Here is a 24,949-nt window from a genome sequence, read left to right on the forward strand (position 1 = left end):
GTGATGGGCTTCCTGCTCTGCCTCTCTGCCCATTAGACCCTCTTGATCTACAATAGCCGAGCGATCCTCGCTGCAGATAAGGCTCTCTGGCTCATTAGCCTACCGGCAGACAGATGATTGTCCTGGGAACCGCGCGACGGAGGGCAGGCAATGTAATTCGGTTACGAGTGGTAGAGTGCCATTACACGTTAGTGAGAGCACAAATCGATACAACCCCCCCCCCCCTCCAGCTCTGAGACCACTGACTGACTGAGCTGGTGGCAAATCGACGCCCGAACCGCAGGAAACAATCCAATGACGGACTCTTAATGCCCGCTAAGTCGCTCGCTTGTCCTTGCTTCCACCACCAGTGGTCAGAGAGGGAGAGAGAGAGAGAGAGAGACGGCTCCCATTACTGGCTCCAGCGAGTGGCAGACGCCACCATTGCAATGGTCACAGCTTTATTATGCTGAGGGAATCAAATGGCGTTCGTTGGGATTGGACTCATTTTCTCATATAGCACAGGGGCTCCTCCCGTGCTTTATGAGTTAATAAAAGCCCCAGACGGGACGTTCCTCCTCCAGTAATTAAAGGGGAGGACTCGTGCGACGGGACCAGAGAGAAGTAGACCTACCTCGGGGATGGGTGTGACCCTGGTGATGTCACCGCGCCACAGAGGGGGTTATTAGCTTCAAACAGTCTCGCGCTCTCGATCTCTCTCTCTCTCTAATCCCCCTCTCCTTCTCTCCCCCCCTCTCTCCCCCCCCCCCCCTTTCTCTCTCTCTCTCTCTCTCTCTCTCTCTCTCTCTCTCTCTCTCTCTCTCTCTCTCTCTCTCTCTCTCCCCTCCCTCCCTCCCTCCCTCTATCCCCCCTCTTCCTCTCTCTCTTAACCCCTCTCATTCTCTCCCCCTTATCTCCCCCCCCCCCCTTCCCCCTGTCTCTCTTAAAGAAAAGCCCCTTTGTTCGGTCCCTCTGTCTCGAGGTGCCTAGTGTAGCCAAGGCTCAGCCAACATACAATATCAATCTATACAGTCATTAGATGTGTGTCTGGTGGGGAACGAGAATGCTGCTACACAGTGTGTGTGTGTGGTGTGTGTGTGTGTGTGTGTGTGTGTGTGTGTGTGTGTGTGTGTGTGTGTGTGTGTGTGTGTGTGTGTGTGTGTGTGTGTGTGGGGGGGGAGGGGGGTGTGGGTGTGTGAGTGTATCACAGAAGCTAAAGAGAGTTGGTTGTTTGTTTTTTCGAAGGGTTAAGCTGCCAGAGTATTTCCCATGGAGAGACAATCACAGATGAGAATGAGGCAAGGAATTACTGAGTCAGCAACATCTCCTCTCCTCGCCTCCCCTCCTCTCCTCTCCTCTCCTCTCCTCTCCTCTCCTCTTCTCTTCTCTTCCTTCCTCTCCTCTCCTCTCCTCTCCTCTCCTCTCCTTTCCCCTCCCCTCCCCTCCCCTCCTCTCCTCTCCTCTCCTCTCCTCTCCTCTCCTCTCCTCTCCTCTCTGGGCATATAAGGACACAGAAGTATGCCTTTGGGAAATAATGCTTAGCGGTACATCTGAATCACAGTGCTGTGACTCATGGGTGAGTCTCAGATGACACCCAGTACCTACCTCTAACCCCCCTGCCTGAACACCGGGTCAGATCCAGGCTCCGGGCCCCTGATCCACGTCTCAGGCTCTGAATGGGCCCCCCTTGTGACTCACTGTCCATTGCATTAGTCAGCCAAGTCTACTCGGCCCCGACTCAGAGTACCCTGAGTCGTCCTGCGTCTAAATCTAAACCCTGAACAATAACAACAGGCCTGACCCTCTGGTACTGAGTTGTGTTTTATGGGACGGATGCGTTTCACAGGGGGCCTCGCCTCCATACAGAGGAGACAAATAAAATAAATCAAAACCATTTAAAAGTAGTCGGCCGAATGGAAAACAATCGTCAAGCCTGAGATAGTTGTGGCATCGTTGTCATCCATTGAATGTGTGCGTGAGTGTGTGTATCTCTACTTGCATGCGCATGCGTCGGTATGTTTGTATACTTGCACGAGTGTGTGTGTGTGTGTGTGTGTGTGTTTGTGTGTTTGTGTGTGTGTGTGTGTGTGTGTGTGTGTGTGTGTGTGTGTGTGTGTGTGTGTGTGTGTGTGTGTGTGTGAGCGTACGTGCGTGCGCGAGTGTGTGGGTGTGTGTACATAGGCACAAGTTTGTGTACGTGCGTGTGGGCGAGTGTGCATGGACGTGCGCGCGCCGCGCGTGAGTGTATGTGCGTGGAAGTGCTCTGCAAGCAAACAGGAAGTCTTCGCTCTGACGGAGCCTGGGAGCTGCTCTGCATGCCTCTGCCGACGGAAGGTACAGCATGACGACCCAGCGGAAACGTCTGGGTGGGGGGAAAGGTTGTGAAATCAGCGGTTTAAATACGGGCCTGCTGGTAAGGTCCCGGGCCACCGTGTTTTATGGAGAACCTCCCAGGGATTACTGGATTTTCCCAGACTTTTAAATAGAAACACACAAAAAAGTACAACACTTACTATCCAGTCATCAAGAGGATGCCTTCACCCAAAGTCACCGACAGTGAAGTTACATGCATGTCCTTAAGGAGGCATGTGGGCTTCTGGCTGAAGGGTCCTACAGGTAGACGGGCCTTGAACCATGTACCCTTTTGATTGGGAGTCAAACACCATAGCCCCTATTCTGCCCCCTATAAACAACTTTATATCCCACACATTGTTTGCATATTTTCTATAGTCACTTCTATAGATTCCAACATTTAAGATTTTACAAATGAAAGAAATCTAAATTAATCAAGCAGTCTTGCCCTATTCGTATCAATCTATCCATATCTATCCATCAATCTATTAATATTTACAGAATGTAAATATTGTATTGTAAATTTGTGAATATAACCCACTAAGAGATGTCCACTTTCACTAAGAGATGTCCACTTCTTACTTTATTACACTTCTTACTTTATTCTTACTTTTATTTTATTCTATTCCATTTATAATTTTCTATTTATAATCTTATCTTCTATGCTTGTAATTTCTATTTGTACGGACTGAGCACCTGGAACAAAACAATTCCCCCCCGGGGATCAATAAAGTTTTCTGATTCTGATATTAATAAATAAATCTGAATATTGTGTTTTCCAGCTGGTAGATTCCAAGCTGTTCTCCTCTGGTACTCCACAGTTAAAAATAAAAAGTTCCTGATCTCTTGTTATTTCACCGTTATCATTGTCATCTGCTGCCTGATCCCTGAAACGCGAGAGGGTAAATATGGACGCTGTCTCCATTGCGGGGTGTAAATGTGGCCCAAGGTGTGACTAACCTTCCTAATACGAGACCTAATGGATCGCTGCGGTTTGATCTCTGGCCCCATAATTCAATATTCGCGGCACCGGGACGTGTCATGCCTCATATGCGCGCACGTTGTTGTGCGAACGCCTGGACGAGTAATCAGATAAAGATCGAATCCCAGTGTTGTGATATCGTTAGAGATGTTACATTTCTCCTCGTGCACCTTTTCCCCCCTAGCCGTGTATCTAAGCTAGAGTTCATCCGATCGATGGCCACTCGCCTGGCTCTCTGTGATCCGCTGCCCCTCTGACACGGTGAGGCCCCACACTCGCAGCGATGCTCAGCGATCTCATTAGTTAATGTAGACAATGTGAATAATCACATTATGTTTCCCGTAATATTGATTTAATGGCTTCATGTGATCTCTCTCGGTCCTTATGTCCGTCCATATATATGGTAAATGTCTGGCAGGATATTGCACATTACTGATTACTGATTGGTCTGATACCAGTTGGAGATGATGTCATTCCAGACGTTCCGCCAAATTGAACCTTTTTGTGCTGTAGTTACTGAAAGCCCCCCTGGCAGCCCGCAGCCTCAGCCCGGCCTCTCAGCTAAAATTGGAACACATAGTGGCAGTAAAAGCCCAGTTGCTGTGTCTGTTACTCTGCCCCCAGTCGGGGTCCGGGCGCTGCAATGGAGTAGAGTACCCATCCGTTACACTCGCAAATCAAATCTCCTTAGAGGATTACCATGGGACGGCTATGAGTTAAGAGCACACGGGCGGCTGTGGAGGAACACCAGCCAGGACCGCACATGCATCACATGCGCTCATTCGGCACTAGGGTCCTCCAGACGACCCAAGTGACCTTGCCTGAGGGCTTGTGTTCAAATGTCCGGACAACACAGCCGTTCTGAACTCTGTTAGCATCCAGGACACACTCTGTTCTCTGCATGGTTGAGCCCCCCCTCTGATGGATCCAGTGGAAGACGCCGACGTGATCTCAGCACACCTCTGTTGTTCCTCGCGTAGGACAAAGACATGATCCTGGTGCCGGATCTCCCCTTGGTAAATAAAGGATGAATATGTTGTCAGAGCCCGGCTCTGGCTTTGTCAGCCGACACCATACGTGGAGAGACTGATAGGCAAGCCGCACGTCTGCTTTGAGCTGGGCTTCATTCAGAGGCAGGACGGATGACGCTATCTCGGTTGCCTCAGGGCTCTTCTCTCGTAGGGTCGGGGAATCCCAACCCTACGAGTGGAGTCGAGTACATTTTATTTTTGGCGTAATCCCACTAAAACCCTAGTGTAACAGGATACTTAAAGGGCATTTATCACGATTATGCACACGTACACTATGGCCTTTCTAAACATGGTGTACTCTGTGGTTCTATAATTATAAGAAAACAAGGAGAGATAAGAGTAAGACCCTTAAATGTTAATTATTTTCCACTAGGCTGCTTTAATGGCATTTATCATTATAATCTATAAATTGGATCTGGCCTTTTTAAACGTTATCCCCTCTTTGCTAATCTGCTGACAAAAGAACAACGAGTGCTAATTGGCAAGCAAACACATCATTGGCACGGATTAAGGAACCAAACTAATTAGGTTAAGGAAACTGAAAACATTCATCACAAAAACAGCACCAGAACCGATCCGAACTGGACCACTCAGTGAGCAGCCAGCCGTATGTAGTACCCAGGGTTCAGGGTGTAGTTCCCAGGGTCCAGGGTGTAGTACCCAGGCTATAGGCTGTATAGTACCCATGGTGTAGTAGCCAGGGTTCAGGGTGTAGTAGCCAAGGTTCAGGGTGCAGCCCTGCTGTCTGTCAGCAGCCAGATGACTGACACAAGGTACAGCTGATCACGCTGTCAGCCGGGGGTATATTCTGAAGCGTCTCTTCAGGAGCCCATCGGTATGTGGGGTCACAGATCTGTTTTTTCAGCCGTAATTGAAAACCGCCGGGGCAAAAATAAACCGTGACAGAGGTCCTAAATTCCTCCCGGTGAAACACTTTGGAAACATTGGGAATGTTCTTAAACAGTCTTCGACGGAATGTGGTCTTCAGACGGTTAGAGGGAACTCACTTTTCAGTGTTTATAAGAGGAAATGATGACCAAAGCGATTATTTTGGCACAGGTTCTGTCTCCATCACATCCCCAATCTTGAATGTCAAATGAAAAGAGTTTATCTAAAAATAGTCAAATTAAATGGATGAAACATAGTTATCTAGATTAAATGTTTAGATTAAACGTGTCTGGAGCTGCAGTATATATTTATCCCAATCATCAAGAACGGTGATTCATCTCTTGCTTCAATACAATATAAATATGTACATGAGGAACTGTACAGGAGATGATGTCACCCTCAGATGCTACGGCTGGGGGCGGAGCGGGGGGTGGGGGTGGGGGGGGGTTATAGTGGCCGACCGTACACCAGGACATTAGGCTGGTGGAGGATCCACCCCCCCTCCCAACGAGGCCCCTTGTCTCCCCTGGGATCTCCCTGGATGATTGTATTGTGGGGGCTCTTTGTCCCCTCAGGTGAAGCCAGCTGAGTGGGCTTCGGTTACAGCCGTCTCTCCCCCCACTGGCACCCGGTCCCTGTCTGTCCCCGGAGAGCCCGCCGTGGGGGGGAGAATGAGTGACTCTTTGGGGTGGTTCTTCATTGTTTGTCCTGAGCCCGGGCCTAATGGCTGTCAATGCTTCCTCTGTGCTATCCTAATATACAGTCCTGAGATGTGGACTCAAACCCCAGGGCTCTGAGGTCTAGGGGTGCAGCTAGGAGGATTAAGGCTAAAGGTCACCTGGAATGATTCAGACTAAATGGTTTTAACACGCTGTAGCCTGCACTGTGGTTTGGCCTTCATTACAATTATAGTAGACTAGTTCGTTACTTTATACTTCTGCATAGTGGCAGCACTTTGGAGTATTTGCTATTCAAACCGTACCTGATTGCAGTCATGCAAACTGGTTTTAACTGTAAACCTTAACGATGATTTTAAGTGCTGCAGTCATTGCATGTCAATTAAACTTAGGCCACCTTAGGTCTTAGTGCTCACTTTGGGGTCAAGGGGGAAGGATCAGGTCTCGACTGATAAGAGAAGGAAGGATTGGTTTGAATGTTAAGACAGTTTAATGATGTGAACTTGGTTGACTGGGATTAGCCTGCATGGCAGATGTGTGTTTTCATGTGGAAGCAAGGAGCAGTCTTCGGGATGTAAGACAGAACACATCCAAGCCTCCCATTGGACAGAAGTAGTTAGGGTTAATTCCCTGGAACCCCCCCCCCCCCCCCCCCAAGTGTTCTTTGTACAAAACAACAATCGCTAAAGTACTACCTTTTGGCATAAAGGCCAAGCATTGCTGATGTATTACAGCTAATGGAGGATTAGCCAAATCAATGTAGCACCAGCCACCTGTAACAATGACAATGCTGTTGTTGTGTTTAGCTGTTGTTAAGCTAGCCTAATCACACAAAACACACTAAGCAGGTTAAACAAATAACAACATTATATTATTCAGCCTCATAAAGGCGATTCTAAAATGATTAATTTGCTTGTTTCTTGCATATATTTCATTTTATCATTTTCCGAAATATACACATCATTTTCTTAATATGTGGTTACCACAGGGGAAAAACCTCCCTTTAATGTTTTTATTGAAAGGTGGAGCTCCAATGTTTTTGTTATTTTGGAATAAGAAAGGAAGAGATCGAGAATCAAACGATTTCCTGGTTCCATCCGCCAGTTTGCTGGTTTTAGAGACTGGTTACATAACAGAGCAACCCCACCTGGGTACTATTGCTTCATCATGAGGACTAATTGTCTCTCTCTCCAGTTAAACACATATCATAAAACACTGCTTCACACTGTACAATATCTAGTATAGTGTGTGAATGACAGAAAATCTTGGACAATTGTGGGATTTTTCTTTAGCGGAGGTATAGCGATTACATTTATCATAGACAAAAATTATTAGGGCCCAAACTTCTGTGAGCCCTTGTTGGTGTTGGGACCCACAGGTTGTGAACCACTGGCCTAGTAACTGCCTTTATTGGAAATAACATAATATCTCTCCAAATATGTCTCACTTCTCCTGCTCAGTCCGATCCCTGCTCTTGACAAGGACAGTGAGATCGACATTTTATATAATAGGCTATATTTAATATATGAAAGATACTTTTTATTCATGTAAAAAAAAATCTATTATTAATAAAGGCAACATGATTGACTATTTGCACCATTCGATTGGTTCATAAACGTGACCAAAATAAACCACGATGAACTCTTTGTCTTCCTGGCCTCTGGACGTTTATTCCCCCAAAGAGGAAGTCTATAACAATAGATGTCCTGGTATCCTCTCTCAAGGAGCCAGACACCACATGCTATACCACTTGCTGCGGGTATCTTCATGTTTGTTTGCACAAAGGATTCTTTTCCTCACTGTGAAACAAACGGGGAAATACATTTCGCCTCCTCTTGTTCGTGGGATAAGTAATGAGGGGCCCGGCCGCAGAATGAAGCCAAAGCATCCCTCTGAGTAATTAGATTCTTGAAATAAAAAAAACAAAACCTTTTTAAGAGGGCGTGTGCTGGGGGAGGGGCTACCGCAAAGTCCCGCCCCTTGAATAATATGCCGGTCCCATTGAATGGGCTCCGGGACTAGCTGCCAGCGCACTACAACGGCTGTTTGAAACACACAACAATCGCCCAGGAACACAATTTTTCCGAAGAAGTGTTCAGAAATCCCAGGGTGATGGTTTCTCTGTGACCGGCCCCGACTCAACACCACAACAGGACGCGAGTTCGCCCAGGGACGGGTCCCGATAGATAACTTTTAATCTTCCCTGAAGCTTGCGGATGGAAACCCATCGGGAGTACATCTTCCTGAGCGCTGCTGTGGTACCCTGAAACCTTCACTATCACGGAGTACACCCAGGGATTTGTTTTGAACATGGATACCTTCTTTGCTGAGGTAGGTTCACGCTTTTACCAATAAGCCAGCGTGCTTGTGCCTCTTCCTTGTACTCAATGTCTGGAGCTGTTGACGGGACCGCTCGGGTCTTTGTTACATCCCAGACCTCTGTATGCTGCGTCCCGGGCGGGTTTCAAGGTCCCTGCTGCCAGTTTTTAATTCCAACTAGTCTGCGAATTGAATCGTTTTACAACTCTTTGCACACATCGCAGAATCCTGTTTCACTTTGCCCACCAATAACGGCTTTCCTCCGGCGTTCCTCGGTTCATCTATCCCAGACTCCCAGTACCCTTACCCCCCGCGCCCCCGACCCTACCCACGACCTCCCTCCCTCCTCCTCCTCATCCTCCCTGTCTATAAATGTCTGAGTCTGTCGCCCACATGTTACATCTCCATCTTTTCCATGAGTTGAAGTTCAAGAAAAGACACCCCTAGACTTGCTGTCTTCTAGTCGCACATCACTTGTTTAACACACACACACACACACACACACACACACACACACACACACACACACACACACACACACACACACACACACACACACACACACACACACACGCACGCACTTGGGTGCCGGTGTTTGGGACTTGGCCTGTGGCCATTAACTCTTCAGTGATGTTATTGAGATGATGCGCTATGCAGAGAAGGCTGGCAGTAGTGAGCTCTTGTGATTGGGTGAGCTGGACCACATATTAGCCCCCGCCCTCCTCCTCCCTACTGCGACCCTTGTGGATCATCAATCCCCCAGGTCGACCTAGCTGGGGAGGCTTTTAAAATACTGATTCATGGATAGTTTCCTTTGTTTGATACTGTACCCCCCCCCCCCCACACACACACACACACACACAGACACACACGCGCGCACACACACACACACACACACACACACACACACACACACACACACACACACACACACACACACACACACACACACACACACCCACACCCATCAAGCCTGTTGTATCTCGTGTCTATCAGAAATAATAGATTTCTGAAACAAAGCAGATTTGAACTGTGGATCGTTTCATGACATGATTTTAAGTACTAGTGGCCAGACTGTCCGGACTGTTCTCCGCTCTCTGACGGAGCCTGGTGAGTATGGATTGGATGACAGTGTTTATAGACAGTACAGCCATCCCAGACCTGAACTAATCTCAGTTGGAGGGCATGCCCTGGGTAGGAGGTCATGGATATCCAATAGATTAAATGTCCTGTATCTCTTCATAAGCATCGGATGACTTTCCCTGATAACATAAAAACGATCCCCATTCCTATTACTGCTCTTGCATGTGACTTGTATCTTGAGCGTGCTACATAGCCTTTATGAAATATATTTCCATTTTTTGAAAAGCTTGCACAATTGGATATATGCAGAGGGAAAATCTATGTCCTAACACGTAGCTAGACACGCAGGTTCGGGTTGCTATCATAATTGACTATTATGTTAGCAGGCGTATCCCTAATTGGAGAGCATTAATCAATATCACCCATGAGGTAATTTATCACCGCTTCACGTCACTGTTCGGGTCAGCATCCGGAACTCTCTGCAAAGTCACCGCAGTGTTGATATAATTAATCTGTAGCTCTGGACGAGGGGAAGAGATGAGGATTAAGCAGATTTCAGCGGCCGGTATAGAAACAGAGTAAAGACCCAATCTCAGGCCTCCGTCTGCCCGTCCGTTGGCCCGCGGTGATTACTCCAGAGGAGATGTCAACAGTGGAATGAGTTTAAGGAGTGCTCCTCCGTCCGACCGTCATGGGTTCTGCCGATGTCCTGATGGATGCCGTAGTTGGACTGCTGCTATCTAATGCTGCTGACTGCTGTTAGCTTCATCGAGGAGGCACCGTTCAGGTTGCTGTGTTTGATCACTTGTGTTGTTGTCTGAATGGAAACTGAGCGGATTTTCAGCCACTCTCCAGTCTGGATGCCCATGAAAAAAATCACGTTCAAAAGTAATCCTGGATCTATATTAAAACAGAAGTAAATTAAGGATATGAGAAAAATTCTATGAAAAAGGGTAGTATTATTTTCACAAACTGTCTTTGACATTTTTTACAAAGGGATCTAAACCCATTTCGCTTGTCTCTAAGCTGAGAGAGAGAGAGAGAGAGAGAGAGAGAGAGAGAGAGAGAGAGAGGAGAGAGAGAGAGGAGAGAGAGAGAGAGAGAGAGAGAGAGAGAGAGAGAGAGAGATGAGAGGAGAGAGAGAGAGAGAGAGAGAGAGAGAGAGAGAGAGAGAGAGAGAGAGAGAGAGAGAGAGAGGAGAGAGAGAGAGAGAGAGAGAGAGAGAGAGAGAGAGAGGATTTTCTCAGGTCGTGTGTGTGTGCTGGGAGGAGATCCATCCTGTGCAGACTGCCCGGTCCCCTCCCCGGGCCCAGCCCAGCCCGTCAGGACCAGCCCAGTACGGGCCTGGTGCCTTGACCCCCCATAAAGCCCTCAACAAGCCTTCAGCCTCACCCACTTCTGGCTGGGGCGTGAGTCACACACACACACACACACACACACCCACACACACACACACACACACACACACACACACACACACACAGTCACTCACAAACAGTCACACACACACACACACAGTCACTCACACTCAATACATTCAATGCCCATACTCAGTCACTATTACAGTGAGTCATAGTGGATTATGGTAATGCAAGCCCTCCTCTAAGGTAATGGATTACTATGAGTATAACACGTCTTATTGTTGTCATAGGCGTGTGTGTGTGTCTGTAATTCTGTGTCACAGTTGTGTGTGTCTCACACAGCAGTACGGTTGTGAAACAGCAGCCTACTGGCGGCGCTGAATACCTTTCTAAACTGGGTCTTCAGCTCCCGGGCTAGCAGCAGCTGCTACACACCGGAGCTGCTGGACGTCCCTTTACACACCCTTGAACTATTTTCGTGATGAAAAAACTCTGGGCTACACACAAATCCCCCCCCCCCCCCCCCACTCGCCCTTGTCTGTCAACAGGCATTTCTCATCCTACACATTTCCTGACCTTTGACCTCGGAGATGCCGGGACATGGCATGGCGTGGTGATTTAGGTTGGAGGCTTCACACCGTTGTACAAGAAGTGCAGTGCTCACACTCACTCGCGCATACTCATCCACATTCTTCGTGTGTGTGTGTGTGTGTGTGTGTGTGTGTGTGTGTGTGTGTGTGTGTGTGTGTGTGTGTGTGTGTGTGTGTGTGTGTGTGTGTGTGTGTGTGTGTGTGTGTGTGTGTGTGTGTGTGCGTGTTCATTCTGGGAGCTCCGATGGTAATCCCCAGCCGCCAGGAGATAGCAATGGGAGAAGCCCCGCCCCCTTCTGCAAAGTGGAGACACCGCAGAACTCTTTCCCCTCTTGTGATTGGAGGAACCGCCTCCACCCAATTGCCACTTCCTCCAGTGGCCCTGACGGCGTTCTCTGAGAGAGAGAGAGATGAGACGTTGGTTCGATCGGTCTGTTGAGGTTATTGTCCTCCAGACACCAAGACGGCTGCCCCACAGAGTTAGGGAGTGAGGAAAGGAAGGAAGGAAGGAAGGAAGGAAGGAAGGAGGGAAGGAAGGACGCAGCGGAACAATGCCATATCGGTTTACAGGCCCTGTGTTCTGTGAATCTTTGTTTAGGCCGCAGGTATAACTCAATCATTACAACCGCGGTGAATGGGGAGCAGTGCAACAAGGATGTTTTCTTTTTTCATCGCTATGTCAGGAATTCAAAGCGTTTTAAACCTCTAGGGTGATATCAGTAATGCTCCTTATCTTCTTCTCCCCCCCCCCCCCCCCCCCTCCCAAAAAAATATGATTCCTCATGATACACGATATACAAACATATGGAATTAATACGGAACAATCGATATGTTGTTCAGTTGAGATCCCTCAAAGTGTACCTAAAAATAGTCGCAACGCATCTGCAAACAAGACGCACTCGCACAAGTCCGGCCTGTTTGATGGCCCGGCACCAAGACTTCTTGTGTATTCAACAGAGCCGTCTTAACCTGGCCGCTTCCACCCGCTAGGTGTTTGGGTTCACCCTCGCTACGCATGACAACGTAATCACCGAGCTAGCCGTTAGCCAGGTCGCTCGTCGTCTGTGTCTTCGTCCGACGCCGGGGTCCATTGACTTTAGCCTCAGCCTGCTTACGTCACCTGCCAGCTCGGAACCAGCCGACTCATTCAGGCTGATTAAGGGGGAAAGCGTTGTCGTCTCCCCTCATCTCGTTGTTTACCGGCGACAAATATTGAGCTCCCAGAGCGTGTCGCCCTGGGTAGAGGAAGATGACGAAGAGGATAATAATGGCTACTTTTGATGATGGATGATCGCCACAGTGTGAGAAACCGTTTAACCCAGGGGGGAACCGATTGGCATCTGTATAAAACGACGTGGGGACAACCAGCAGGGTGGATCGGTTACGTTTCATCGACTGGATACTGGCGATCGGGACACGGTAGCTTGACAGCCACGCCCTTATGGTCCTATCTGTGAGTCATCTCAGGACCAAAGGGCCAGGCCGGGCTGCATACTTGACCTCTACTGGGGGGGAACCTGGAACCCCGGGGGCCCCAGCCTCAGTTTAGACCCAGCGTCTCAAGTGTCACAGGATGAGACAGGGAGTTGGGGGGGGCGCAGTCAGCTGGTTTCATCACTGAAAACCTTCACACACACACACACACACACACACACTGTTAAACCTCTCCATCTTTCAGTGTGTGTGTGTGTGTGTGTGTGTGTGTGTGTGTGTGTGTGTGCGTGTGCGTGCTAGTTTGACAGTGACACCTTATAAAATACCTGTATAAATAAAACCTTTAATGGACCGGCACTAAAATCGCTTCCCTAGGACCTTCACCTGTTTTTACTTTATTTTTATGCTTGGGAGAGAGACTACTGATGGTAATAAAATAAAAGGGTGACCGATAAATTATCCATGATGTAGTCCCATTACGGCTTGGAATCAAGGCAAACATATTTGTTTAACAAAAAACAAATTCAAATCAGTAATCAACAATGCTTTCCATAAAGACCAGGTGCTTAACATATGCTTAAACACTGAGATATATTCATACTAGATATTGACTCTCCTGGTATTGTGAGCCTAGAGACCTTTTCAAAATGGAGGCTGACATTTAGGGTGTGTATTTTCTGTTCCTCTACATGTCATGTTTATTGCTGTTGTGGTGACTGTGTGTCACCGACCTCAAACTGTTTGGGGAGGATCTTTCATTTACGTCCAGTCATATATACAAGTCATGCTTTTCGGCCTTCAGTGTCTGCCGTAGTTTCATTCCTTCCAAGAGATCCAACTGAGTGAAGTAAGCCCTGGAACACCTGTCAGTCTTGGGGTAGATTTACCGCATGTGTTTATAACGTTTTTATTCCAGGACATGCCCTCGGAGAAGATTATTGTCAGCCTGTTTTGTGCCACCCACTCTGCGTATGCGTAGCTGGGCATCTCTCCCCTTGGCAGGCCTACCTGACATACACTCCTCCTGCTGGACGTGTAATGAGTCTAAATCCCAGCGTCGGCATCCAGACGTCACTCTACCCTGCAGTTTAATAACCCGGGCCGACCTGTGATTACTGCTCCCAACCCAGATGTTGACTTTCCATCTTTTAGAAACCCTGTGATTACCGAGCTCAAGGCAGCCTATTACAGCACGCTGCAAGACTCTGGGTCGCAGTGTGTGTGTGTGTGTGTGTGTGTGTGTGTGTGTGTGTGTGTGTGTGTGTGTGTGTGTGTGTGTGTGTGTGTGTGTGATACACTGGTAGTGAGTCAGGGAAAATACAGACTACATATAGGAGTTTGAGTACGTAACTGTAATGTAATGGAAAAGGCCTTGAGGGAAAAACAGACCTTAAAACGCAACCGACCTCTCCCGGTGGAGAGATTACCTCTGCAGGTGTTAGGGCGTGTGTATGTGTGTGTGTGTGTGTGTGTGTGTATGTTTGTGGGGTGTGGTTGTAGAGAGGGGGCACCCCGCTGTGCCAGTCTGCAGGACCCTCATACTGTACCATGAGAGTCAAACCTTTAACTGGCGCCGCGGTGCTTAATGACATCGCGTTCACAGCAGGAACTAATCGGAGTCAGAACCTGCGTTCCAGTCTCTGAACCTAGGGCTGGATTAGGAGGGCGTGTGCGGCGGCGCCCACAGCTGTATCGGAGCGACCCTGCTGGGCTGACGATGTCCGCTGGGACGTGGGTGTTCTCTGCAGGAGACGATGTGGCCAAGTCCTTTCCTCGTTTGTTGTCGGAACCAGTCCAACTATAGAGCTAAACTTCCGTGAAGGGAAAACGGAAGGAACGATGTTACTGTCAACAAGTAAGTGGGGAGTAATGTTTGGACCGAAGACGAAGTCAAGAGTAGAGTCGACTGCATACAGAAATACACACACGCACACACCGCACGACTTCCCATCCTGACGGGGGTGCATTCCTGGGATAGCTGCGGGAACCCCCTGCTGTGCGCCCCGTCCCAGAGGAGATGATGGAGGCCCAGATAGGAGCTGATTAGAGAGGGAGAGGAAGCAGCTCCACTTCTGCTAGTGTTGTTACACAACACTAATCTGAGGACCCAGCGCACCTCTCAGGCCTCTGATGCCTCAATGATCGTACCGTTCTGGTGATCAAAACCATCCTGACGTCTCTCCTGGCTTCACTAAAGCCGTTACCAACGGCGTAATTCAAAATTATTTTGCGATCCAGATTTTGCCGAAAGCAGTAGCACGTGGTCTTAGTGATTTGACATTGTTGTGTGAAGTACACAACAACAACAGTGTATGGCCATTCACCCTCTTGTTTGTCCACAAACCATACTGATGCACTTTGATTCCAAAATACGAAAGTGCTATATTGCTATTATTTACATTTGTGGTCGCACTTGGCACGCACTCGCGCTCATGCTGAATAGTCTGTGGCAGAATCAGCACAACAAAGTCATTTTGACAAATGAGTCTGGTAACGGGTGTCAGAGTGAAGCCAGGAGAAGGTTCCGGAGGTTCATCATCTCCCAGACCGGCACGACCCTTTAAGCTCAAGGAGCTCTTGGGTAAACAAAAGATGCTCTAATCCTGTAAGTATAGGAGTGGGTCGGCTCGTGCTACTGCACACTGCTGATAGCGCGGTTCAAGAGCTCAGGAAGTGCATCCCAACGTGCTCTCAGGCAAGCCTGATTTGTTATGTTAATAATGGAAGTTAATTATATGCATGTGATTTAAACATGGTGCTCATTAACAACAGGGCGTATAGCTGCATCTGATGCACACGTGCACATACACGCAAACACAGAGCATATGATGGGGCCTCCGGAGACCCTGATCGCCTGCTTCCTGTGTTGTGTGACCTGTCAGTTTATAACACCACTGGCAAGCTGCCATGAGTCCTTCACATATGCATGTGTCTCTGCCATGTGCACGCACGCACGCACGCACACACACACACACACACACACACACACACACACACACACACACAGAGATAATTTAATCAACCCATCCAATGTGCAATGCAAAATACGGACTGAAAAAGGGATTCGATTGCGAGGTGGACACGTTACGTCACGGCGACGATTGCATGAGATTGATCTTATCTTATTATCAACCTTTGGCGACCACATCCATCTCCTCGCCACGCACCACCCTTCCGACGAGGAAATCAATGACGTCGTTTGTTGTGGGCGGAGCAAACATGGCCGCTCTTCCCAGTCTAGACTCGGGAGGATTCTGCCTCTGAGCGGAATCCTGAGTTTATATTCACCACAGCGGGAGGGAGGAGGAGGTGGAGGAGGAAGAGGAGGGAGGGAGGAAGGGGTGATGAGGAGAGGGAGGAGGAGGATAGGGAGGAGGAGGGAGAGGGAGGGAGGAGGAAGAGGAGGAAGGGGAGGGAGGGAGGAAGGGGAGGGAGGGAGGAAGGGATGATGAGGAGAGGGAGGATGAGGATAGGGAGGAGGAGGAGGAGGAGGGGATGTCACATGGTTCCTGAGAGTCAACAACAGTTAATGAGCCACTCCTTTTATCCGCCATCCTTCCCTCAGCCCCTCCCTCACCCCCTCCCTCACCCCCTCCCTCGCTCTCCCTCTGCCTCCCAAGTGAGTTGGGGGAAGCCCTGGACCCCCCCCCCCTGGACCCCCCCCCCCACCTTGCGACACATACAAACACACACACACACACGTGTTCCCAGTAGCCCCTTGGGGACCACTCCTACACCATTAGCCGACTCCGGCTCAGCTGCTCCCCATCCCATAATGAATTCATGCTGCACCCAACACAGATGCTGAAGGTGGCCTTAGATCATGTGATCCTAGCGCTGTCGCATGCAGCCCCCATGCTAGGGCCCCACATGGCCATTCCCCACATGGCTGGGCCCCACATGACTGGGCCCCACATGACTGGGCCCCACATGGCTATACCCCCCCATGGCTATACCCCCCCCCATGGCTGGGCCCCAGAACCAGCCCAGGGAGAGACACGGTGGGGACAACAATGGGCGAGGACCGCCAGCAATCTGTTTTAATGTTGGGGTGATTGTCCATCCTAACTGGATGCTGAGACGTAAATGGGATGCATTTAGCTGGTTGTTTTGGCTTCAGGGAGCCGTTCCATGGGGGGAATCCGGTCCCTAAATTGCGCAGGTTGAAGATAATCGAAGGGCGTGTGTGTGCGGCATGTTGAGCACAATGAGAGTCCAGGTGTGTTTGAACTAGGGATTCAAACCCCTTTCAGAGAAGGAAACCCAAGGATCTGCCACCAGAGACCTGAGGCGAACTTAACCCGGGGTTCTGCCCAGCCCGGGTCTGCCCCCTAGTTTTAATCTCGGCGGATTCCACTCACTCAGCTCTTCAGTCGGTTTGGGGCCAAATCCCTCATTTTGGCGCGGGGCCCTTTATAATCCAGAGCCAACAACCAGATCCTGTGTGGGGGCCGCTGCCCTTTCGGTTTCTCCTCTCCGCCGCGGAGTGAAAGTGTGTTTCCACTGTGGCATTATTCATGCGTGGCACTGCACTGGGATGGGCATTGTACCCGATTTAGGACAAGGCCACACACACACTCGGACACACACTCGGACACACTCACAAGCACGCACGCACGCACGCGCGTACACACACACACACACACTCGGACACACACACACACACACACACACGGCCACCCTTCCACTTGTCTTCCACACAACTGCATCTCAATCAGTTGTGTGTGTGTGTGTCGGACTGCACATCTGCCCGTGTGAGGAGGTTCCTGAGGGGGTCATTGGCTTGTGGCTTGGAAGTGGGCCTCGGCTTTGTCATGTAAATGCTGCTTCGTCGCGGCAATTGATGTGCAAATCGTGCCACCGGAAGGGAGGGGAATATGAGAGAGAGATGCAGTGTGGACAGCTGCCTGTGAAGGGAGACGCAAGGGGAGAGAATGGCGTGGTCGGATTTATTGGACAAGGGTGGTTGGTTTTAAATGATTTCAACACCAAAATAAAGATTTTCAAAGTAACAGCTCGCAGTAATGGACCCTTTTTTATCTTGAAAGAGGAATCACAACGGGGGCGGGGGGGGGGGGGAAGAAATATCGAGTGATTTCTCTGTGATCTACTGATTAACCACTTGAAGCTTTGGAGTCGACCTTTTGGAATGAGTGGAACAGAGTTCTCCCTTTCAGTCGTTCTGCACACGCCCGGAGGAATGTTCCTCTGTGAACCTCCCGCCTGGCAGCCGCACAAAGCTAATTGAGAGCTTGTTGGAGGCCAAGGACATGTTGCCCCCCACCTCTTAAGCCTGGGGGTGCTTGGGGTCTTCACCCAGCAGTCTAGTGCACTACAGTCCCTGGCTGCCCTGGCTGCTGCCAGCCACCTCTTAATTTTGGATCAAACGGACACACACACACACACACACACACACACACACACACACACACACACACACACACACACACACACACACACACACACACACACACACGCCGTCTTATCACACGGCGCCCGTCCGGCCGTGTCCGGGACGTCATGTCGAGTTGATTAGTTTTCTTTGTCCCGGGGCTGATGGGATCACCTGATACCGCCCGGGCTCCGTGCGCTCAGCTGGCCCGCGGAGAAGGGGCCCCGCTGGCGCCATGGCGACTCCTGACTCCTGTTAATATTCACGCCGCCCTCGTCAGCCAATCCGGAGCCGGATGCCTTGGGGCCGGCGGCCAAGGGATCGGGTCGCCCTGCGTCCGAAGAACGGTGTCTTCTGTCGGAGGGCGTGACGCGTGGCCAAGGGCTGTCCGTCAGGGCGAGTCTCCGGTCTGTCTGGGCGGCAGTAGCTCAGGAGGGAGAGCGGGTTGGCTGGCAACCGCAAGGTTGCTGGTTCGAACCCCGGCTCCTCCCAGCTGAGTGTCGAGGCGTTCCGGAGCAAGGCACCACCTCGCCCTCACTGCTCCACCCTCCACTGCTCCAACCTCACGGCTGTCTCCTTGAACGGTCGACTCCACTGAATGTCCGCGGAACGTGTGCGTGAATGGGTGACTCTCAGGCAATATTGTAAAGCGCTTTGGATAAAAGCGCTATACAAATACAGTCCATTTACCAGACACCATGTGAGCCGTTATGGCGGCGTGTCAACGGCGCCTTTCATTAATGGACCAATCAAAACATCCGACGACTGGAAGCCGATGAGGTTGTCAAGCTGAGGCCTGATAATTATCCCCCCCCCCCGCCCCCTCTTCATAAAAAAGAACACTGTCCATGTCCACAATGACTCGGTTCCTGTCGTGGTATCATGTGAGCACGATTCAAGCCGTTTCATTGGTCGATTTGAAAGCCCTCAGCTGGGCTGTGGCTGGTGAGCAGGTCAGGTCGTGTGTGTGTGTGTGTGTGTGTGTGTGTGTGTGTGTGTGTGGATTGACACCCATGTCCCTGTGCGTCCCAGCTGGTCTTTGTGTGGGGTGTTTCCGCCCGGTTAACCCCTGGGCCGGGACTCTTTATCCTGGTTCAGTGGTAGAGCGGCACAGGGTGGGGTCTGGGGGGGTAGGGGGGGTGGTGGTGGGGGTGGAGTTGCTGTTTGCTGCACCACCATCTGTTGCTGAGACAATGGTCAACCCTCTCGCTCCCAACTACTCCTTTCTGTTGGGTTTTATAACCCACACGCATACGCACACACACCAACTCAAAACACACACACACACACACACTGTAACACACACACTGTAACACACACACACACACTGACACAATACTTGCCATTGAATCCTGTTAACACACACACACACACACACACACACACACACACACACACACACACACACACACACACACACACACACACACACACACACACCTATATGGTATGTGGGGGGTATATTATATTACTTATGTTTCTGTCCAAACTTGCAAGCCATCCTATTCTATGAAACACTAGCAATGCTGTATTTGAACAGCAACCAAGCATCAACCTCGGCCCTTTCTTAATCTCCATCAGCATGCACAAGCCCAGACCCTACAAAACGATGATCGACTGTGCAGTGATGACGAGTATTAGCAGCCATGCGCGACCGGAATTCCGTCGCTCTAATTTGCAGTTATGTAATCTCGATGGATCTTCTGATAATCCGCCGACTAAACGGTTTTAATTTCCCCGTGGTTTGAGCCGCTGGCGAACGGCACACGTGACTCGGCTCTCCGCTGAGCAGGCGCGGCGGGTCGCTGGGCTCCCGGTACGGAGACCGGTGCGGGTACAGTAGAGAGTAGACACGTGTCTAGAGACACGTGTGTCATGAACCATCAATCATGAACATGATTGATGAACCATCATCTGCGTCTACTTTTCTTGATTGCTGATTCCACAACTGCCAGTTAGGCTATGTTTTTATTTATTTGAAGTACAAATAATGCAGAATTGTTAAACAATTCAACTGTTTTAGATGCCTGTATAGGCTACTGCATACCCTCGTTCGGTTCACTTATCCCAAAAAGTTACGAACATAAATATATTTACAGTATATATTATAAATCATAATAAGTAAGCATGGTCCTATGAAGACCAAAGCACCTAAGAGTTCAAAGGTGTGCGTTTAAATGTGATTTAAACGCACACACCCCACTTTAAACAACGATGGAGGATCTTTCTCATTGATCCTTTAATGGAAAAAAATAGGTGAGGTTTTGGCATGGGTTCCATTCCTCTGTTGTAGAAGAACTCTTCCTCCAGACAATCGAAGACAAATATATTACGAGGTGCCCACAGGACTGGCCGATACGTTGATATCGTCGGTTTGTAGGCCGATGTGTATTATTATGTAGCAACTTTTTTTTTTTTATCAAGGCCTAAAATTAATTTTGGAATAGTTTTGAATGTTACCGTTATGTCCTTCAAGCCTTAAGTAGTGTAGTGGTGCGTTATGAATTTAAATCACAAGATTATCCAGAAGAAACATTTCTCCATGTCACGGGATCTGGGTGCCCTTACCCTTCATGTAGTTCTCTCTCTCCCTCTCCCCCCACCTCTCTCTCCCCCCCAACTCTCTCTTTCTCTTTCTCTCTCTTTTTCTTTCTCTCTCCTTTTCTCTCTCTCCCTCTCCCCCGATCTCTCTCTCTCTCTCTCTCTCTCTCTCTCTCTCTCTCTCTCTATCGCTCCCCCCATCACTCTCTCTGTTTCTGTTTCTCTCTCTCTCTCTCTCTCTCTCTCTCTCTCTCTCTCTCTCTCTCTCTCTCTCTCTCTCTCTCTCTCTCGCCACCTCTAAATCCTCTACGACCCTCCTCTAACCCACTCAGGGCCCCTCCAGGGACCTGGGCGTGCTACATTTAGCTCTGCTCTATATGAGAGCGAGAGAGAGGGATTGAGAGAGACGTTAGAAGTAGGTTTTCAGACCGCCAGAGTGACCGTGGCCATCCCTACAACAGAGCCAGTGTTACACTCTACATAAAGAGGAGACGTGTCGCCCTGGTGTTTGAAGGTTGTGTTGATGAACTGTTCAGGATTCATTCATGCTCTGATCTGAGATCAGCTTCTAGTTATCTTTGGAATGTGTGTGTGTGTGTGTGTGTGTGTGTGTGTGTGTGAGTGTGTCATCGTCACCGATCAACGTGATCTTCAGTTCTCCTTCACAAAACCATTGTCATCCTTGCTTGGAACCCTTACATCATTCTGTGTTGCACATAAACGTGTGTGTGTGTGTGTGTTTGTGTGTGTGTGTGTGTGTGTATGTGTGTCTGTGTGTGTACGTGGCAGCCTGCTGTTAATAGTTAATGAGGATTGATATCTGGGAGTGGGGACCAGGCCTATTGATCGCTTCAGTTTTATGCCCTGTTGGACACAACCGGACTCGCTTTGTCTCTCTCTCCCTCTCCCTTTCTCCCTCCCTCCCTCCCTCCCTCCCTCCCTCCCTCCCTCCCTCCCTCTCTCTCCCTCTCTCACCCTCTCTCCATCTCGTCTGTTATTTGCGATGATGAATGTTGTTGGAGCAATCAGACACACCACCACATAGCGTGCATTTCAAGCGATAGCTTCGGCTGTTCCATTCTGTATCTCCTCCTTCATGCTATTCTTACATCATCATCTCACTAATAACAATAGGAGTGTGTTTAAAATAAACGACTAAACTCAGCATTCCTCCTCAGACTGCAGGCGTCTGGGATGTTGTTTCAGAGACAGAAGGGACTAATTACAAGAAGTGACTGTTACTGTTATAAAAACACAGAAGAGGAAGCCCCCCTGCATGGTCAAGCGTCTTACACGGGCAAACGGTTACACCCCACATCAGGGACTTACCGGCAGCCATTGCCGGTAATGGTCAGTCTGGCTGTGCTATAAATATGTCCCTCTAAGCTGGTAGGAAATGACTGTCTGGGCAATCACCCCAGGATTCCTGTTTTTTTATTGAGTGCCTAGCAAACCTAGGCCGGGAGGGAGGGTCTCTCCAGGTCTGGCTCAACACAGGAGGCCAGACTGGATGCTTTGATGAGGGCGGGTTGGAGAACCGGACTGAAAGCAGCCATGTTGGATAAGGCAAAGTCCTGAGTCTCCCCCAGAGATCCTGAGTCTCCCTAAGAGATCCTGAGTCTCCCTCAGATATCCGGAGTCTCCTCCAGAGCTTCCTGAGTCTCCTCCAGAGATCCTGAGTCTCCCCCAGAGATCCTGAGTCTCCCTCAGATATCCTGAGTCTTCTCTAGAGATCCAGAGTCTTCTCTAGAGATCCAGAGTCTCCTCTAGAGATTCTGAGTCTCCTCCAGAGCTTCCTGAGTCTCCTCCAGAGCTTCCTGAGTCTCCCCCAGAGATCCTGAGTCTCCCTCAGAGATCCTGAGTCCCCTTCAGAGATCCTGAGTCTCTTTCAGAGGTCCGGAGTCTCCTCCAGAGCCTCCTCCAGAGGTCCTTAGTGTCAGCCTGGGTCTCTGACACACCCCAGGTCTGCAAGAGGGCCTGCAGAACAGCTTTCCCACGCCACACTGCGGTGGTCTGTGGTCGAAGAGAAGGCAGCGGCAGTGGTGCCAGTGGGGAGCGGTGATGTGGTCCTTGGTAGTTAGGACATATACTGGTGGAGGAAGAGGAGGAGGAGGAGGATAATGAGGGAGTGGAAAGTGAGGGAGACTCAGGAAGCAACGGGGGTGAAGTTCAGACGTTTACAGCGGGCTGGAAAGGACATGGATTTCTTTATTTATGACGCTGGTTGAACCTTAGCTTTTTCCGAAATACTGCGAATCGAAATGGACGCCGGGATTTGAGTGGGATTAATTTGATTTATATTTGCACTGATTGGCATTGTTCACTGACACATTGTACCAATCCTGCCCCATCCTGCAGCTCTTGTCTAAGTGATTCATGTAATCAGTGTAATGACCCGCCACCCGTTTATTATTGCCTGATTTTGGAGATGCAGCAATTATGACAGTCACCGCACTCCTCTGTTATTTGGCCAATCTGTTCCTCAATCGCTCTGCCGTCGCCACAGTGGCTGCTCAATCAGTTGAACCGACTGATCCCCCTGTAGCAGAACACAGAATCCTCCTCTGTGCGGCCCTGTGTCCTCCTAACCCCGTCTGTCCATGTTGCTAACGTGTCCCTGGCTCTCTGCTCCCCAGGGTTCCCGTGTCTGGCTGAGGCACAAGGAGCTGCTCCTGCCGTCCACCGTGAACTCCTGTGACGAGATCTCCCTGGTCGTCACGACAGACTATGGAAAGGTGAGCAGAACCACCCCGAAGCTCCTGACGCTGCAATGACTTGTGTGTTCACCGCTAAATGAAACCATAGGAACCGTTCAAATAGTGAGTGTAATAGTGAGTCCCACACTGACATCTGGCACACCTCGCGTGCCCTCCTCGCCACAAGGAACGTTGCGCGGTTTATGTCCGTATGATCAGTGTAATTACTGGTTAAAACAGTCAAATGAACTACAGCAGTGCCATTCCCACATAGTCGTCTCCCAAACTGTAAGGACTCTTCTGAGGGCTTACAGTGTTTACAAACCCTCTCGTGAACGGAAGATGGGTCAAAGCCCTCCCTGGCCTCTGGGGCTGTTACACTCAAGGACCCTTGTGATGTCCTGTAGTGGACGCACAACGTGGCCCGTAGAAATCCCCAAGTGGGATTGGACCCTATGAGCAAGACTGCACATTTTCATTGATTCGCATGTTTGGTGAGGTACAATGTATAAAGACGTAGCAGGTTGAGTACAATACGGTGTTTTTCTGTTCATACACGAGTGTCAAGGCCTTAATAAACAATCGTCCTTTCGAAGTCGTGCATGTCGGCCATTGTGTCTGGAGAGCTTCCTGTTGTTGGTCCACGTGCACGGCCCAGAGTGCACGGCCGGAGTGCACGTCGAGAGTGCACAGAGAGGGAGAGGGGTTGCACAGGAAGCGGAAGGAGGTAGCGAGGGGAAGTAATGGTATGTGTTGAGAGGCTCAGAGATGTTGTCGCTCGGATCTGGAGGTTGAAATGTCACACACACACACACACACACACACACACACACACACACACACACACACACACACACACACACACACACACACACACACACACACACACACACACACACACACACACACACACACACACCTTTATCTTCCATTGCCAAAGAAACACAATGGCCAACAGTTTGATAATAGAGTTGATTGAAAATGCTCCTTTTCTCTCACGGATGTTTGTTTTGTTTTGTTTTATTCTTGCTAATACCATTAGTAATAGCGTTTATATATTTTGCAACTTCCACTACTCTAAGCATGATAATGTAGCTGTTTTAATTCTGGGTGTAGTAGTGATCTGTATCCTAAATCGCCTACACAGTAGTAGATTGTATGCATAAATGTCCAGAGTCTCCTGAAGGGAAATCAATTTTTAGAATTTTTGCTCCAGGGTTTATCTAAGCGTGTGTGTGTGTGTGTGTGTGTGTGTGTGTGTGTGTTTGTACTCGCGTGTGTACATGTAGTGAGTAAGTGGGTGACATGTTGAAAGGCATTATAAATAAACATGAGCAAAATTGATCTTATCAATAATGCAATATTTTGTCTGAATCTGCAATGTTGTCTGGAGGGGCCATTAGATCGTTTGACTTCCACCCTATACTGAATGACCCTGCTTTGTCTGCTTTGTCATGCAAACGCATGCGTTCATACGCCTCAAGCAATCAATGGTATATCACACACATTATAGAAACCACTCACTCCAGGGGTAACACCATGATCCTTCAGGCCTAGGGGTTGTAAATAAACACAGGAAGTCTGTTGTTCTGGAAACACACGTCTGTCTTTGTAACTTTAACCA

General features: G+C 49.4%; 1 protein-coding gene across 1 annotated transcript in view; it reads left to right on the forward strand.

Annotated features, from left to right (window-relative positions):
- Positions 1 to 7,908: 7,908 nt before the first annotated feature.
- The window catches only part of myo10l3 (myosin X, like 3), a 62,410-nt gene continuing 45,369 nt past the window's right edge, over positions 7,909 to 24,949 (forward strand). Inside the window, 2 exon segments of the mRNA XM_060039469.1 lie at positions 7,909 to 8,240; positions 23,266 to 23,364. Of these exon segments, the coding sequence (XP_059895452.1) occupies positions 8,220 to 8,240; positions 23,266 to 23,364 (120 nt within the window). The 5' untranslated portion in view covers positions 7,909 to 8,219.

This window comes from Gadus macrocephalus, chromosome 20 (genome assembly GCF_031168955.1).
Source record: "Gadus macrocephalus chromosome 20, ASM3116895v1".
Taxonomy (NCBI): domain Eukaryota; kingdom Metazoa; phylum Chordata; class Actinopteri; order Gadiformes; family Gadidae; genus Gadus; species Gadus macrocephalus.